General features: G+C 38.8%; 1 protein-coding gene across 1 annotated transcript in view; it reads right to left on the bottom strand.

Annotated features, from left to right (window-relative positions):
* LOC136856242 (protogenin B-like) overlaps positions 1-19,203 on the bottom strand; it is a 125,985-nt gene that overhangs the window by 20,338 nt on the left and 86,444 nt on the right. The window contains 5 exon segments of the mRNA XM_067133933.1: positions 2,918-3,109; positions 8,899-9,075; positions 9,711-9,930; positions 15,960-16,238; positions 17,257-17,393. Coding sequence (XP_066990034.1) covers positions 2,918-3,109; positions 8,899-9,075; positions 9,711-9,930; positions 15,960-16,238; positions 17,257-17,393 — 1,005 coding nt within the window.

The following is a 19,203-nucleotide window of genomic DNA, read 5'->3' as shown; positions in this document are numbered from 1 at the left end:
CTTATTATAGTTCACATATTCCATGTTTTTTCTCCTGATGACTTAATTTTTCATTCTCATACCAAAATCATTACATGTTTTTCAGTACACCTGCTACAGCCAATTCAATAAAGATAAAAAGCTTAGTCTTGAATTCATAGATCTTTGTATTGAGCCCCAGTAAGGAATAATTAAGAGGTTGCCAATATACACTAACTATCTTTTCCTGTTCCATATCTCAACACTGGCTAATACTCATGAGCCACTAATATACACAAAGCATACAATAATGAGGCTTTGAAAAGTAATATTATTATTATAATCATTCAGAGGATGAAGAACCCTATTCATATTGAACAAGCCCACCACAGGGGCCATTGTTGAAATTCAAGCTTCCAAAGAATATTAAGGTGTTCATTCGAAAGTAGCAGAGGGTAAAGGAATATACAGAAAGAGGGGATCAGTTATTAGAATAAAAAGATAAATAAACAAATTAATAAATAAATATATAAAAATGTAAGGAAATGATCAAAATACTGCATCTTCGCCCATACCTTACATCTCTACAAGACAAGGTTCCACTGAAATGGGGGGGAATGTTCTGAGGACATAAACATGATCTGTTGGGAAGGTCATGTTCTGGGAAGACCAAATAGGAATTACTATTATAAGGCAACACCTTGAGCACACACAAAAAAAGGAGGTACTGTGATCAGGCAATGCTTCGTGCAGGCGAAAAATAAAGTGCGATTGGGAAAGCATTACTCAAGCTACCGTTCAAAAAAGTGGAATCGTGTTACCTACCAAGATACGCCAACCAAGAAATGAATGAATAAATTAAATATTGATCAAATTTAGAACTTTCTATTCTCCCTCTCTTAAATTCTGACGTGGTAACACACTGACAAATGTTCCCCCTAGAATGACGGACAGAAAAAACAGAATAATTAGTATTTTTTTCTTCTTTTTGCCTAATCTTTCAGTTGGAAAGTCATGAATAAAATTACAAAACAAAGACAGCAAGAATTTTTAGTGAGATGTTAATGAAATGCTGATTGCTATCAGATATTTCTCAGTAATTTAAGTTTCTCATTCAAATAATTATTGGAGTGGGGATTTCAATAAAAAAATTAAAGCAAAGAGAGTCAAATCATTATATATACATATATATATATATATATATATATATATATATATATATATATATATATATATATATATATATATATATATATATATATATTATATAAACCCATCTCCACTGTGATAGCTGAGTGCTTAGATGTGTACAATCGGATACAAAAGTGCAGCATAATCTGTCAAGACCACACGTGGCATTGTGACACTTCCAAATATCAAGCCTCGAGTACCCCCATTTATGCCGAAGTCACAATAACTTATCACTGCCACACGAAAGGAATTATATTAGTGCACCCACCCCAAGCAGGATTCGATCCAATACTTTTTAAGGGTGGTACATGAGCCACAGTTTACCTAAGCTTGGTAAAATGGTATTTGCAAGACTTGTATTCTGTACGAAAGCTCACAGATCAAACAATAATTGGTTAGAACTTACAAAAAGTCTCCCGTGGTGGTATAAGCATTCAGCAATACAGTAAATGTCATCATCTAGTCAAAAGACGGTAATTTCCTTGAATGAAAGCAGTTTAGTGTATACACACAGATGCAGACACAGCCACAAACACTTCACAAAACACACAAATATAAGTGAGAATACTGTAAGCATCAACTGAATCAAAATGGACTCCCAGAATGACTGACTATCTGTCAATTTCCAGATTTGGGAAATTCAAGAATGACCCCTGCAAGCTTTAAAAAAAGTAAAAACACGAAAAACAAAAGATAATAATGATCAGCCTGAAATGATATTCATCAAAGTATTCAAGGACAAGGCCCAACTATGGGACCAGTTAGGCCATTCAGCATTCAAAGAGATAAAGCATGTGAGAGACAAAAATGGCCATGATACAACAGGTTGCATTTTCCGGCCTGTAAAAAATGTGCCGCTTTTCACACTGGCCGGGCAAGTTACGCAAGGCAAAAGCAAATTTGGACCTGAAGTGCCTAGATGACCAAGGACACGGAAGCAGCTTTTTCAGGCATCAAAACCACCAATCTCAGGATCCGATTTATACTCCCGAGTGACAGGGGATGCATTAACACCTCACGAGGGTTGAACTCTGAAGCTGTTATCTGCGGGACGGCCGTGATCTGTGGGATGAAGCACCGTGGAATGGGGACGCAGGATACGGAAGGGTAGGTGGACACGTCTAGCCACAGCTGCGTTTGACTGCGAGCTAATTTCAAGGAGAACGCAAATCTGGGTTGCAACTAAACTTTCCCTGACAGCAACAAATAAATGGATGATTACCCCTTCGCTCACATCGTCCATCTAGCCTAACTCAGCAAGATGGCGAGGACCAAGTTGCTTGGCCAGGCAAGATGGGAATACTAGTTTTGGAGAAAGAAAGGAATAGATAACACTGAGTATGATTCAGAAGCACAGGCAACGGAGCAATCCCACAAGCAGTATCTACGACCTCACGGCTCGGGGAGACGTGACTGTCCGCGCACGTCTCCGGACATCACACCTCTATCCACTACTCCTGTTACAAGCAAAGCTGAGAAGATTATTTAAGAAGCAATGAACTAAGCACTCTGAAAACACGAGCTAGTCTACACTGGTGGCACTACTCTACTCGCACACCAAACACTGCGGCCCAGGCACGCAACTCAGTCAACTACAAACTGCCCGGGACAGTGACGGGGAAGGGTGGGGGGGAGGGGAGGGGTGGGTGCAACAACAATATGCAATGCTAGGTGGGGGAAGGTGGGTGGGGCCATAGAATTATATATATATATATATTTTTACTAAGCAGGGTTCAAAGGGGCACACAATCTCGTGACTATCATATACCTTTTATGTCGTAAACATTGTCTTCCGGACTGACTTCAACGAAACTGTTGTCCGAAGCACCATTCCTGCGCCACTCTACCATCTGGTGGGTCACCGGGCCCCGGGCCTGCTCCTGCGTAAGGAGCTCCCATTGAACTCTCAGAACAGTGGGTGACAGGGCTGTTAGCCTTACATCCGGTAACTTAGTTGGCACTGAAAAATAAATGGAAAGTTTTTTCATGATGTACAGTCGAGAAAACTACTGACTTTCTTTTGTCACTCTTGTGCTCGAAACAAAATTACATCTCTTTGCGGTGATGCTCTACTGAACTCAGAATGAAAAAGTTATAAGCAGGAAAGCTATATGCATATATAAACATGACATTTGTGCCCAGACTTTAAACCCTGAAACATAAATGAAACAAAAATACATTCTTATACACACAACATCACTGGTGCGTTCAGATTTGTTATTCAGCCCAAACGTGGTTTGTGGGAGTTTACACCTCTCTAATTGGTTCTGTATATGAGGGAGTGTGCCACTGTGTCAACCTGAACAATTTAAGCTAGTACAAAGGAAGACTTACAAATCACAACTGACATTCTAACCATAGCCATTGGGTCTTGAAGGAAAACTTGAACGAAGACTTCAGAACACAGTTAGTATCTTGGCGGCAAGCCATCAAATTTACAACGGGTCAATAACATTTCAATAAATGACTAAGAATCACCACTGGAGACCTCCTGTCAAGACTAGTACATTAACTGAAGACCTCAGAGCTTGAATCCAAAATGTCATTTTACTCAAAGACTTTGAACTCGAACTGACTACTGGACAAGGAAGTATTTTTTCATAAGACAATGTAGTATGACAGATACTTTTAATGTGGACCTGGCATCAATACTCAATCCCACTGAAAACCAGCTTCAAGACAGCCACACGAAATGAAAAATCTATGTCACAAACGATATTTTAGCCGCGCACCTCCAAATCAAAGCCATTGTTTTAAACAAGCACTGGACGATGACTGCTATCTTGAAGATCTTGACTGAACATCTACAGTCACAAACATTAGTCCAAAGAACAATAGGTTGCTGCAATATCTCAGCTGCAGATCTGGGTCATAAATGATCCCAGTAGAGACTCTTGGATTATCACTGATACCTCGAACAGTCAGCCACAAGACTATGATAAAATATCTGAACCAGAACTATAAATCATGATTATCAGCCCTCCTGGAGACAACCAATGAAAACCAATCATTAGATCATGGCTCATATCTTTACCCATGATTATGGATCATAAATGGTGTCTAGATACCCTTAATTTACAAATATCTTGGACTGATTCTGGGGCAAAGACCTTAGGTGATATCTAGCCCACAGATCTTGGGCCACGAGGGATGTCCTAAGTGACAGCACTGGGTTTTGAGGGATAACAATCAGGGCTTTGGATAATGGCTGATTCATTGACTAGAGTACATGGCTTATATCTTAAGAGACCTTGAGTTGTGACCAATATCCCAACCTGGAGATGATAACTGATATCTTTGCCATTTCCAACTGCAAATGAAGACTCGTCACCTGAATTTTCATTCTTCTATTCCCCAGGGTAGGGTAGTGCACCCACTTTTTAGCCTTCTACTTTAACCCCATTCCTCCCAGTTCCTCTCGTCAGTCTTGCTGTCAAACCTCACAATTATTTCTTAGTGTATCTGTGGGGTTTTCTCCCAGTTCCATCTTTACATCCCCATCCTTTTCTGGATCTCTTTACTTTGCCATCCAACCACTCCAACTCTTTTTCACTGTCTTGGGCACTGAATGGCCTCAGGTGTCCCAGTGGTTAGCTTGACAGCCTAAAATTAATAAACCCTTCTTTTTAGGTGAATTGGGGGTCTTGACTTGGCATTAGGTGTTTTTTCAACTTCAGCAACAGGCAATCATTTGTGCCTCAAAGTTTTCACTCTGATTCTAAATACACTGTGGGTCAGACATTCTGACAAACCTTGTACTTGAATTTTTAAATACAAGGATGGTAGCTAGATATACTCAACTTCCTACACAGTGAAGCAGTTAAGTGACGAGGTTTCCAATCAGCTACCTTCTCATGTCTGTCTACTAATCTTCCTTTGCTCTACAACATTGTACATCGTTGGGACCAACTTTATGCAAATGAATGACAAAAATCCTACCAAAACGATTTACCTTCTAAAAGGACTTTTGGAGGTCCAGATGAAGGCATGATAGCTTTGAATTGTGTTGGCAAAACTGGAAGCGCAAAACTCGAGGTGGGACAACTAGTGGGACCAATGGACTGTTCATGGGAGTAAAAAAAAAAAATTGCAATTCCCAACTAGACATTAACGAGAAACAATACAAGAATGCAACCTGCATTCAATGAGAAGCAATACAAAAATGTAACCCTATAAACCCCACATCAAATGTGATGCATGTGATTATAAACTACATACACGAAGATACAAAAAGCACAATGCAGAATCTGACGGGATATTACACGACAAGGGTAACAGGTACAAAAGTAATAAGTATTACAAGAAACCTTCAAATATAGTTATGTATTAATCTTCACCCCTTTTCGAGAAAGAAGAAAATCTCTCTCTCTCCTCTCTCTCTCTCTCTCTCTCTTCTCTCTCTCTCTCTCTCTCTCTCTCTCTCCCCTTTATACATTCCTCGACATTATTTATGAGCGTTATTACAACCGCCTCTGAAACATTTTTCCCCCTGTCTTACCCTTCATTATTCTCTCAAATGGTTTCTCCTCCACTGAATAAAGGGGTTTTCTGTGGAATGTATCCAGTTCCCTTTGTCTTTTCGCCCCCTGGAGAAGAATCATACGCCACTCGGCCATTCATCAGTGGACTTCATTCTTTATTAAATGTTTCCTTAAAGGATTTACGTCATACTTTATTATTTATTGGCACTTAAGGGAACCTAATGTTCATTTTCTTGATTCATGTCTTGGTCAGTTCATCAAGTCTTAATAAGCCACTTTCAGTTGTATTTTGACAGGTGGTGTGGTCATACTGACCTGCATTCTTAAACCTGTACCACAGCCCCTTAAAACGACCTTCCTAAGAATGAATCCTGGGTAATGCCAGCTTGGAATACATTTTCCTAAACTATTCCTTGAGCCGCCTGTCGAGGACCTGACCCCTGGGTAATGTCACCTTGGAATACATTCCTAAACTATTCCTTGATTTGTCTGTCAAGGACCTGACCCCTGGGTAATGCCAATTTGGAATACATTCCTACACTATTCCTTGATTTGTCTGTCAAGGGCCTGACCCCTGGGCAATGCCAGGTTGGAATACATTCCTACACTATTCCTTGAGCCATCTGTCAAGGACCTGACCCCTGGGCAATGCCAACTTGGAATACATTCCTACACTATTCCTAGGCACTGCAACAGCCTTAACTAGCTGTTAAATGTGATTCCTGAAGGCAAAAATGTGAGGTATTAGATTCAACTCCTACTCTCTCTCTCTCTCTCTCGACTCAGACGCTTTTTGGTTTAGATAAACAAGACAGCTTCTGTCCCTCCTGCCAAGCTTTGGAAGTTTCTTTCTGCCTTTGTTGTTCCCTGATGCTTTTGAATTTTCCTCTCTCGGGTCCCATTGTGACTCGTTGCCAATGGCATAGGGGGACCCTAACAGTCAAACTATATTGCAACATGTTGGTCGAATTATTATTATTATTATTATTATTATTATTATTATTATTATTATTATTATTATTATTAATGTTCTTTTCATTATAATTATTATTATTATTATTATTATTATTATTATTATTATTAAATGTCCTAATATTCACATCTAAACAAGACTGAATGGCTATATTTAACCTCACCAAAAAACCCGACAAGTGAAGAAGAAGAAGAAGAAGAAGAAGAGAGAGAGAGAGAAGAGAGAGAGAGAGAGAGAGAGAGAGAGAGAGAGAGAGAGAGAGAGTTCCCATCATTATCTCCAACCATCAGTTCTAACTCTATGATTTCTGGTTCTTCCTACGAATCGAAACTGGAAAAGAGGAACTGAAAAAATGAGGGAAGGGGAAGAAGGTAGAAGGGGGAGAGATAATGCAGTAAGGAACGTGAGAGGGGCGGGAAATGATAAGTGACAGGTGAGGGAATAAACGAGGGAAAGATGAATAAACATGAAGAATTGACCAACTGAATTGGGAAAATGAACCGACCAACTGAACTGAGAAACTAAACCGACCTACTGAACTGAGAAACTAAATCGACCAACTGAATTGAGAAATTGAATCGACCAACTGAACTGAGAAACTGATTTGGGAAACTGAATTGACCAACTGAATTGGGAGACTGAATCGACCAACGGAATTGCGGAAATGAATCAGCTGAACTGAGAAACTGAATCGACCTACTGAATTTAGAAAATGAATCAACCAACGGAACTGCGAACATGAATCGACCAACTGAGCAGAGAAAATGAATTGACCAATGGAATTGCGAAAATGAATTGACCAACTGAATTGAGAAAATGAATCGACCAACTGAATTGAGAAACTGAATCGACCAACTGAATCGAGAAAATGAATCGACCAACTGAATTGAGAAAATGAATCGACCAACTGAATTGAGAAAATGAATCGACCAACTGAATTGGGAAAATTAATCAACTAACTGAACTGCGAAATGAATCGACCAACTGAACTGAGAAACTGAATCAACCAACTGAATTGAGAAAATGAACCGACCAACTGAATTGGGAAAGTGAACCGAGCAACTGGATTGGGAAAATGAATCAACCAATGGAATTGCAAAATTGAATCGACCAACTGAATTGAGAAACTGAATCGCCCAACTGAACTGAGAAACTGAATCACCCAACTGAACTGAGAAACTGAATCACCAACTGAACTGAGAAACTGAATCGACCAACTGAACTGAGAAACTAAACCAGCCAACTGAATAGGGAAACTGATTCAACCAACCGAATTGAGAAACTGAATCGCCAATTGACCACAGAGACAATCTCACACCTTTTGATGACTGACAAGAGTTTAAAATCCAGACTACAAACTTGTTCAGAAACGGCTGTCAAGGAACGGAAGGGGAAACGAATGAGGGGAAACTAACGGAAGGGGAACACGTGAGGTGAACTCATGAGGGCGGAACGGAAAAAGGAAAGCAGGAGAAAAGAATGAGGGGAAGGAATTGAGAAAATGGACGTATAATAGACGAAGGAAAAGAGGGAATATGTATACATATATAAAGGGGAACGAGGATAAGCTGGCCAGAATTGATGAGGGGGAAAAAGTTCAATGAGGGGAAAATATAGAAACTGTAAGTGAGGGAACACGTGAGAAAAGGGCGAACGTAAAACAAGTAACAACTCCAAAGGAAGAAACTAAGATACATAAAAATGTATCTTAATCAACATACCTTCTAATCTCGCCCAACTTAACCTAACCTAGGATAAAGTGTCTTACCCCAGAAGGGAGGGAGAGGAAGGGGGGGCTTCACCCTTCCCAGACCCCACTAAATTTAGTAGAGAGAATAGCACAGTTACCCACAGACTGCAGGTAACTGTTTCCGTCAATGAGATTTATAACCTGGAGAAGTCACCCAATGAATATCTTCGCCCACATTCATCCAGATTCACTCGCCCGTTCTCGAGATATCCCCCCGAGGGTGCGTCCACGCCACAGTGGAACATGTCATATACATATGTCAGCAACTTACTGCGTACAAATCACAAACAGGTTGAAAACAAGTCAGCAACTGCAAGTGGAGAAAGAATCTTTGGCAAACGCTGGATAATCGTACGAAGCAACGCCTACGATTGCCGGTAAGTTGCTGATTTGTATCGACGCTGTTGGCAATGTGTGTGCAACGAGTTGACAACACGTTTATGACATGTTCTACAGCAGTGTCGACAAACCCTAACAAAGCCAGCACACACACACACACACATAAAAATACTGACAGACACTATTGGACCACAAAAAAAACTCACCATCCGGCTGCGTTTGCACCAAGAGGGACGGCGTGGGCTCCCCAAAAAGTGGGTGGATCTGGTCCAGTTCGATGGTGAAGGTACGGACATAGATGGAGTACAGGGTGTAGGGGCGAAGTTCCGAAATCCTGAAGCTTGTGTTGTTGGTGACCACTTGCTTCTCTTGGTCAGACCCGGCTGGGAGGGGAAGGGGAGGTGAGGGGGAGAGAGGAATATCAATTAGGATTATTTAACTGAGGTATAACATATGAAATATTGATATTAAAAAGTGGGAATTATATTTAAATGTTAAATAATCATAAAGGAAAAATATTGAATGGCAAATTTGGCATTGAAAATTATAAGTATTAAAGATTCAAACTGATAGTACATACTAGGTGACCCAGGATGTTTTAAGTATCAGTAATAATAATACTATTAATGGATAAAAACATTATTAGATATTTATATCATTTGTATGAAAGGCTTTGGGAAGAACTGTGATACAGAAATTAAATAAGAAAACATTACTGAATAATGGAAATTTTACAGACTTAAAAATGTATTGTTCCAAAATTTGGAAAAGAAAAAAAAATGAACAAGGGCAAAGGACAATACAGATAATAATTATGCTATAACCTTCACCAAAAAGTTAACTGTAAACAAGAAAAGTTTGTAACAAGACCAGGAAACAGTAGACCAAGTAAATACTACAAGACCAGTGAAAGCTAATAAGACACGAAAACAAAAGAGAAGGCTACGACAAGTCTAACATCATATCGGACCAAAAACACCCATTTGAAAGGACCAACGAAAATAAATGAAACACCTACCAATCTCCAAGTAATGGATGACGTAACCCACGTCCGAGTGGTACTTGTTCAGGACGACGGGAGTGGGAGGACTCCAAGTGACGAGGATGCTCTTGGAAGTCTTGTCCAGCACTGTGACGTTCTGCGCTACGCCGGGCATGTTTGGGGAGAGCTTCACCGTCAGGAGGACTCCCTCGGAGGCCACTCCGGCCCGGTTCTTGGCGATGCATTGGAACACGCCCTGGGGAGACGAAGGGAAAGGGTTAAAAGAATAACAGATAATTTAACAAATTAATACATAAATAATAATATAAGTAATTAAAATACAAGCTGGATTGTATTAGGGTAGTATTGCATTGCATCTTGAGATTATGTAGAAGTGAATGCCGAGTATAAAAAGAGAGTAATTAAGAGGCTGGAAAGTAAACTGAATGGCTGACCAGGATTTGTAAGGTATGCCTGAGTAATGGAAAGATTCCTAAGTTGATGAGAGGAATAAATGTTCCTTAATAATAAATTCTGTTTAATTTAAAAAGAGGAATAATCAGTCCATTACCAAATAAATCCTGAAAATCAATTTTAGCATCAAGCTCCCAAACATCTGAAAAAGTATTAAGCAAGAAGAAAAAATTCTAACACCTTTTCTTAAAAAAAAAAGTGTATATCCTGCTAATTCCTAAACAATAGAATCAATGCCTAATCAATGCATTCTGAACAAAAGCTTAGCAATCTAAGCATCATCCTACACAAAAAGAGATGTGTATTATGAAGTCCTAAACACTAATTTGCGAATCATCTACTAAGCGTACTACTAATCAATCCTAAACATTCTAAACATCAAAATTTCTGGCCCAAAAGAGTCAGTGTCTCCTTAATTGGGACCTAAACATTGCACATGAACTAAGCACTCAAAAACATACCCTAAGCACGAACCTAACCATTCTAAGCACCAAAATACTTCAGACCTCAAAGATCTGTGTATTACCAACCAATCAGAGGAGGAGATGATTGGAACTGGGTTATGGGATTAGATAATCCCATTCCCATTCCCAAAATTGTGCCCCTGACCTAATTACAGCCACTGAGGTTAATTACTGAGATCAGGAGGATTAATGACAAGAAGAATAGTATTTATACCTTTCGTATGAGGGGTAGAGGGGGGTGGGTGGGTTAGGAGAGAGGGGGTTGGGGGTTAGGAAGGAAGGTTGCATTGATTAACATAAGGGAAGACGCCGCCATGACGGGGCTTTAGGATCGTAAGATCAGAAATCTTTCCAGAATTTGGATCAACTGAGGTTTCTGTGGGGGACCAGAAGAATTTTAGGAACTAGTTTTTTGTACTTGAATTCAAACGTTTTCTTCTCAAACTTTATAAAATAAACAGTTTGTGGAAGTTTAAGAAAGGCCTGAGAGAAGTAATTTCACAAAAATTAATTATTTCTGTAAGGTGTTCCTGACTGAAGGTACGACAAAAAATTGGTTCACAAAAGCACATGTCATCAGTAAATCTAATTCAACAGGGATACAGGTCAACAGTTAATCTACAGAAACAGAATTATAGGTCACTGTAATGTCTAAATTCAACAGGACTACAGGTCAGCTGTGATGTCTACAGCAACAGGACTACAGGTCATCTGTGATGTCTAAATTCAACAGGACTACAGGTCAGCTGTGATGTTTAAATTCAACAGGACTACAAGTCAACAGTGATGTTTACAGCAACAGGACTACAGGCCAGCTGTGAAGCCTACAGCAACAGAACTGTAGGTCATCTGTGATGTCCAATTCAAAAGGACCATATCTAATTCAACAGGATTATAGAACATTAGTGATGCCTAATTCAACAAGACTCCAGGTCGCCAGAGATGTCCAATTCAACAGGCCCAAGACGCGACAAAAAAAAAAAGAAACAAACTCAAGGCAAGAAAGGAAAGAGAGGTCAGCGGATAGGAATGACCGCGACCCCTTTCCGAAAGAGGTCAGATTCTTTCTTATCGCTTAATCCATCACTCAGTCTCTCTCTCGCACCTCCGTTCCATCGCGAGAAAACACACAACGGAGGAACGGGAGAGGAAAAAATGGAATCCTATGAATAACTTTGCATTTGAATCCTTTTCGGATGAGACGAGGCAACGGAGGGGTGAAAGAACGACAACAGCGGAGGGAAATGACGTCATTTCAAGATGGCCACTTACAAAATGGCAGACCATTCATTTTTTTGAGGAAGAGAAGCGTGGATTTGTGAGCAACAATTTGGAGAAGCTGGTGAGATTATCTGTTAGCAGACTGTGAATGGAACACAAACAGTCAGAACATTTATACCATAAAGTGGTGACATGTTAAGCATAAGAGCTCTCAGGTGATCTAGACAAGTGGAGAGACTGGGAGATCATAGGCTGGGTAAGAAGAGATTAGAAGCCTTATGGGTTAGTATCCAGGTACATTCAGTGTCTGTATATAAAGAGATATTTTATAGCATTACAGATTCACTTAAGACTTTAAATAAGTCTTAAAAGAAGTCTGATATATTCTATATAGTTTTAAAGCGTTAATTTTCGCTCTCTTCTACCACAGTTCCTTTGGCCCTAAAAGCAAGTCTTCGTAACATGAATGATTAATGAAAATCTCTCTCTCTCTATGATACACACACACACACACACACACACATATATGTGTGTGTGTGTGTGTGTATAATCTAACCTGAGTTCAGACTGAGTGGAGACTGTTATTGAAATAATTCTATCATGATGGAATAACAGCTGCTTTCTGGACCTCAATTTCTAATTGTTAATTTAAGTCTGAATCCTAATTAGTGGAATTACAGCCACGTGTGTTAGGCTAGGTCAGATTAGGTCAAGTTAGATTAGGTCAGGTTAGATTAGGTACAAGTTAAGATTGGTTTTAGAATCTCCATGATCAGTAAGAACCGTTACCAGATATTTGTAGCATCTGCCAACCTGATTGTGACTGACATAAAAAAATCACTTCCAGGATACGGAATTCTATACCTTCTTCTATATCTCCTGAACGTTTTACACCTACTTGTTTGGTATACAGTGGATTCTGAACTACCTAAGAGCTCCTTGACCAATTTTCATTAAAGGCCAAACTTTGACAAACGCGAATATCAACCTTTGCGTATCTCTCAGCCATAAAATGCAGTGAAGTGCAATAAATTGCAATGCACACGTGATTACTCGACCCCAAGACACGCATGACCTACTTCCTCGTCAAGTATTGAGGTCAGTTGATATAGATCTTGAGGATAAAGTACTGCATTGTTGCATGCAAGCACTGGTTTTGCACAGTCGCAGAATCAAGAGGAATAATAACAAGCGTTTCTTCTGAGGTGTCTGCTAAACCTTTTATTTTACTGAGAGAGAGAGAGAGAGAGAGAGAGAGAGAGAGAGAGAGAGAGAGAGAGAGAGAGAGAGAGAGAGAGAGAAAGAGAGAGAGAGAGAGATTTGCAACTAGAAGATGAAAGGTAACGTGGAATGTTGAAAAATTATTTGCAGAAAGATGCATAGATGTATAAACAGGTACAAATGTGTGTATACATGTAAGTATATATATATATATATATATACATACATACATATAATCCTGTGGTGAATTACAAACAAACTTATTGACCCACATTACTGGTTTCGCATACTATCGTTCCTATGCTCCAGCGCAATACACTGATTGCAAGGAATCAGCCTTGTTGCTGTAATTTTTTTTTGTATTAATTAATTAATGTGATTGGAAATAAACTTTAAGCTCCTGAGGATTAAGTGTTTAATCCTTTGATGGCTGGGAAACAATTTCTTTGTATTTATTCACTGACTGAAAATAATAACTGTTGTGTTTGAAAGAGATTTATTTTTATCCTGCTGATGCACAAGATGTGAATTTTGTCAGCGAAGACACACACATACCCTATAAAGATATGAATATATATATATAATGTTTTTATATATACTTATATATATTTGATACATATGGTGATTTAAGCTAAGCCACTGGTAGCCTGAACTAGGCTCTATTCAGGGGTAAATTGCACAAACAAACCCTCATTTAGAACCGTACAAGCTAGGAAGTAGTCGAGATAGTATATGAACTACTTAAAATAAATCCAAGTAGGTATATGACAATGCAAAGGTCAGCAGGGATAATCTCAGACTGACCTTGGTTAGGTTACATCTGACCAGCCTAACCTAACCTAGATCTTAACCTACAATTTCTCCATTAAGGGACCACCAAATCTTAAATTAACCTAAAATTTTTCCAGCAAGGGACCGCAAATCTTAACCTAAAATTTCTCCAGTAAAGGGCCCCAAATCTTAACTTTACTTATAGTTTCTCTGGTAAAGGACCCCCCGAATGTTAACTTCACCTAAAATTTCTCTGGTAAAGGACCCCAAATCTTAACTTAACCTAAAATTTCTCTGGTAAAGGACCGCCAAATCTTGAAACCTAAAATTTCTCTGGTAAAGGACCACCAAATCTTGAAACCTAAAAATTTCTCTGGTAAAGGACCACCAAATCTTAACTTAACCTAAAATTTCTCTGGTAAAGGACCACCAAATCTTGACTTAACCTAAAATTTCTCTGGTAAAGGACTTCTTGACTTAACCTAAAATTTCTCTGGTAAAGGACCCCCTAAAATTTCTCTGGTAAAGGACCACCAAATCTTGAACTTGACTTAACCTAAAATTTCTCTGGTAAATCTTAACTTAACCTAAAATTTCTCTGGTAAAGGACCCCAAATCTTAACTTAACCTAAAATTTCTGGTAAAGGACACCCAAATCTCTCTGGTAAAGGACCCCAAATCTTAAAACCTAAAATCTTAACAAAAAATTTCTCTGGTAAAGGACCACCAAATCTTGACTTAACCTAAAATTTCTTGGTAAAGGACCACCAAATCTTGACTTAACCTAAAATTTCTCTGGTAAAGGACCACCAAATCTTGAAATCTTGACTTAAACCTAAAATTTCTCTGGTAAAGGACCACCAAATCTTGACTTAACCTAAAATTTCTCTGAAAGGACCACCAAATCTTGACTTAACCTAAAAGGACCGCCAAATCTTGACTTAACCTAAAATTTCTCTGGTAAAGGACCACCAAATCTTAAAAAATCTTGACTTAAATCTTGACTTAACCTAAAATTTCTCTGGTAAAGGACCATTAACTTAACCTAAAATTTCTCTGGTAAAGGACCACCAAATCTTAACTGGTAAAATTTCTCTGGTAAAGGACCACCAAATCTTGACTTAACCTAAAATTTCTCTGGTAAAGGACCACCCAAATCTTAAAACCTAAAATTCTCTGGTAAAGGACCCCCAAATCTTAACTTAACCTAAAATTTCTGGTAAAGGACACCCAAATTAAAATTTCTCTGACCACCAAATCTTAACTTAACCTAAAATTTCTGGTAAAGGACACCAAATCTTAACTTAACCTAAAATTTCTGGTAAAGGACCACCAAATCTTGACTTAACCTAAAATTTCTTTCTTGACTTAACCTAAAATTTCTCTGGTAAAGGACCACCAAATCTTAACTTAACCTAAATTTTAACTCTGGTAAAGGACCAAATCTTAACAAATCTTAAAGGACCCCAAATCTAACCTAAAATTTTCTCTGGTAAAGGACCACCAAATCTTAACTTAACCTAAAAAATTTCTCTTAACTTAACTAAAATTTCTCTGGTAAAGGACCACCAAATCTTAACTTAACCTAAAATTTCTCTGGTAAAATTTTCTCTGGTAAAGGACCCCAAATCTTAACTTAACCTAAAATTTCTCTGGTAAAGGACCCCAAATCTTAACTTAACTTAACTAAAATTTCTCTGGTAAAGGACCACCAAATCTTAACTTAACCTAAAATTTCTCTGGTAAAGGACCACCAAATCTTGACTTAACCTAAAATTTCTCTGGTAAAGGACCACCAAATCTTAACTTAACCTAAAATTTCTCTGGTAAAGGACCCCCAAATCTTAACTTAACCTAAAATTTCTCTGGTAAAGGACCACCAAATCTTGACTTAACCTAAAATTTCTCTGGTAAAGGACCACCAAATCTTGACTTAACCTAAAATTTCTCTGGTAAAGGACCAACCTAAAATTTCTCTGGTAAAGGACCCTTAACAAATCTTGACAAGGTAAAGGACTCTTGACTTAACCTAAAATTTCTCTGGTAAAGGACCACCAAATCTTGACTTAACCTAAAATTTCTCTGGTAAAGGACCAGCTCAAAATTTCTCACGCTGTCTCTGGTAAAGGACCACCAAATCTTGACTTAACCTAAAATTTCTCTGCCATAATAAAATTTCTCTGATGGCCAGCTGTTCCAGGGTGAAGTTCCTGTCCATCTCCAGGGTGTCGAAGATGTGTCGGCCGGAGAGGGGCACGGCCTTGCCGTCCTTGTACCAGGAGATCTCCGGCCTGGGGAACCCTGAGGCGGAGCAGTTGATCCTGACGATGGACTCGCCGTTGGGGACCTGGCCCCCCTGAGGTATGATGGTGATGTTCACCCTGGGAGGTTTGAGGACTGATAGCTCGAACATCTGGAAGGAAGGGGGGTGATTGTTAAGGAAGATTGGAGTGTATGGTGACAATGGCAAGGTATTCCTTTCCTGGAGCCTGGAGCTCTCTGGGGAAACTGGAAATTGAAAACTTTGCTATGGGTCATTTAAAACTTTTATGCAGTGCTATAGATTTAAAACTTTAATTAAGAATAGTAAAAACTATTATCTAAAATAAAAAAACTTTATTTTTAAACTTTAAAACCTTTGTTATCAAACATTAAAACGATTAAGAATTGACACAACTGAATTATGTCTATTTTTCTTATACAAGACACTTTTTCACCTGTTCCCCTTTAAGGAGGGGGGGAATAGCAAGGGGTAGCAAGGTAAGAGGAAAGGGGAAGGGAGGGAGATAAGGGGGAGGGGGGGTTGAAATGGCGGTGACAGGGATTCTGGATAATGGAAAAGAAGTCGTCACATCTTTTGTATACTTTTTTTTTTTTAACTCCGGATTCTTTTGTCACACACATTTTTTCTCCAGGTTTTCTCTGCCACTGACTTGTTAAAGAAATTACCTTTGTGGAAAGATTAGAATTATATATATGTATATATATTATATATATACAATGAGGTTTGAATTCTGCAGCAACCAATGAGGGACTGTTTCTCTCGTGCCAATCCGTATTAGAGGAGAGGTCTTATATATATATTATGTATGCAGACACCCTCTTGCTTGGGAACATTCAAATTACAAACATTCATTGGGTGTTTCTGAGTAACAGTTCCGCATGGACTGCGTGGAACAGTTCCACGAATACGAGAGACATCACGGGGTCATATGTTCCGGAAGGGATTGGCTAAGGAAATGTATTATCAAAGGAACTATACTAATCTGAGATACCCTAACCTAACCTAACCTTGTAGGCCGTTTTACTTAGCTGGGGGGCTCTGCCCCCTGGTAAAGGAAACCACTTTTCACGAAAAACGAAAACTTAATCAGTTCTGAAGTTAATTACATGTTAATTACAGTCGACCCTCAAAAAGTACAGTGCCTTACCTGAGTGACAGGTGACTTAAGCAGAGGACTCACGACTGAGCAATTGTAGACACCTGCGTCATACTCCTTCACGGCTTGGAATGCCAAGGACCCCTGGCCTTCCGTCCGGACGCCCGATCGTCTGATTTCACGCCCATCTGTTGAAGAAAAGAAGAAGAAGAAGAAGAAGAGTGAGTATTTGTGTATATTCAGACATCATCAACAAGTCTTGTTTCTGTAGAAAGGTTCCTTCATCCCTGACAATCGTTTGGTCCCCTTGAAACCTGGTAATTGGTGGATCTTTCAACAATTTGTGACTCAGGAATCATTTCGAGCAAGGCTTCGTGACGCGTCTCTGGGAGGGAAGACTGGAAGCATCCATCCATCCAGCCGGCGTGATTTTAAAACGTTCCAGAGGGGAGCTGGAACATCCAAGGGGAATTCTCTAACATCCGCAGGGGAAAGGGGATTGGGGGCGGGGAGTTTAAAACAGGAGTTTTCAGGTCGAAAAAAGTTAAGTCGATTTGAGCCTTCGTGTTTCAATAGCGTGTGTCATTACTTGAGAAGTGTTGAGAGAGAGAGAGAGAGAGAGAGAGAGAGAGAGAGAGAGAGAGAGAGAGAGAGAGAGAGAGAGGTAGGTGTCGCGTCCAGGTTGAACCCCTGAACAGAAGTGGCTTTTCCGTCGCATCTTCTCATATGAATTGAGAATTATCAGATGTCCCCCTTCTCTCTCTCTCTCTCTCTCTCTCTCTCTCTCTCTCTCTCTCTCTCTCTCTCAGGGGGGCAGCAGCAGCAAACAGCCACATGCTCTTGCCACACACGACATCAAAGCAAGACGATCCAGAAATCGCCTTATCTCCCAAACAGAACTCAGCTTTCAGTTCCATTCAGGATTCCCTCGTATGTCGAAGGATTTTTTTTTTTTAACTTAAGGATTGCACTAGGATTTCGAAAGCCCTTTCGTCACTTGGCTGGAGGAAATGCGAAGGATTTTGCAATGAATCGCCCCCAAGATCCCCAATCCTTGTTGTGTGAAAGGCCAAAATTAGCTGTTTTCTTTTCAGCTATTGTTCTTTAGGGAGGGAGGGAGTGACTTTCTCTCTCTCTCTCTCTCTCTCTCTCTCTCTCTCTCTCTCTCTCTCTCTCTCTCTCTCTCTCTCTACTAAAACTCTTTGCAAGTGTGAATATGACAGTGGATGGTCTATTATTATTTGTCAAAAGCCACAACCCTGTCTCCTTACTAGAGGAGGTGTTTACAGACTAAAAATAATTTTAAATAATTGATTTATGTTCTTTTGATATATATTTTCAGGAAGTAATATATATATATATATATATATATATATATATATATATATATATATATATATATATATATATATATATATATATATATATATATATATATATATAATATAATGGTGTCAGATTTTTGTACAACATTAAGAGAATCTTTTATCTTTTTCCCTATATTTTTACTAAGATAAACTTAAAATTTTTTTTTTTCAAATAATTCCCATTACGAAAATACACTTAAAACATTTCCTCAAACATTCTAACTGAGAAATATCTGTAAAACATCTTCTTCCTCCATTAGTTGACAAAATTCTTAAACATTTTCTCTCTGCATTAATATAGAAATTCCCAAACAACTCTCTCTCTCTCTATTAATATAGAAAATTCCAAAACATCTCTCTCTCCACCAATATAGAAAATTCCAAAACATCTTCTCTCTCTCCATTAAAATAGAAAATTCCCAAACCTTTTCTCTCTCCATTACCACAAAGAACGTACTTCAAAAGCAATTCTCCCACAAAAGAACAGAACAAAATAGTCACCAGTTTTCAGAGTTCATTATATATATATATATATATATATATATATATATATATATATATATATATATATATATATATATATATATATATATATATATATATATATATATATACACAGCAAAACCTCAAC

The sequence above is a fragment of the Macrobrachium rosenbergii genome, chromosome 35, assembly GCF_040412425.1.
Source record: "Macrobrachium rosenbergii isolate ZJJX-2024 chromosome 35, ASM4041242v1, whole genome shotgun sequence".
Lineage (NCBI taxonomy): Eukaryota > Metazoa > Arthropoda > Malacostraca > Decapoda > Palaemonidae > Macrobrachium > Macrobrachium rosenbergii.
The sequence above is the reverse complement of the archived record's forward strand: the minus strand, read 5'-3'. Positions and strand labels throughout refer to the sequence as shown.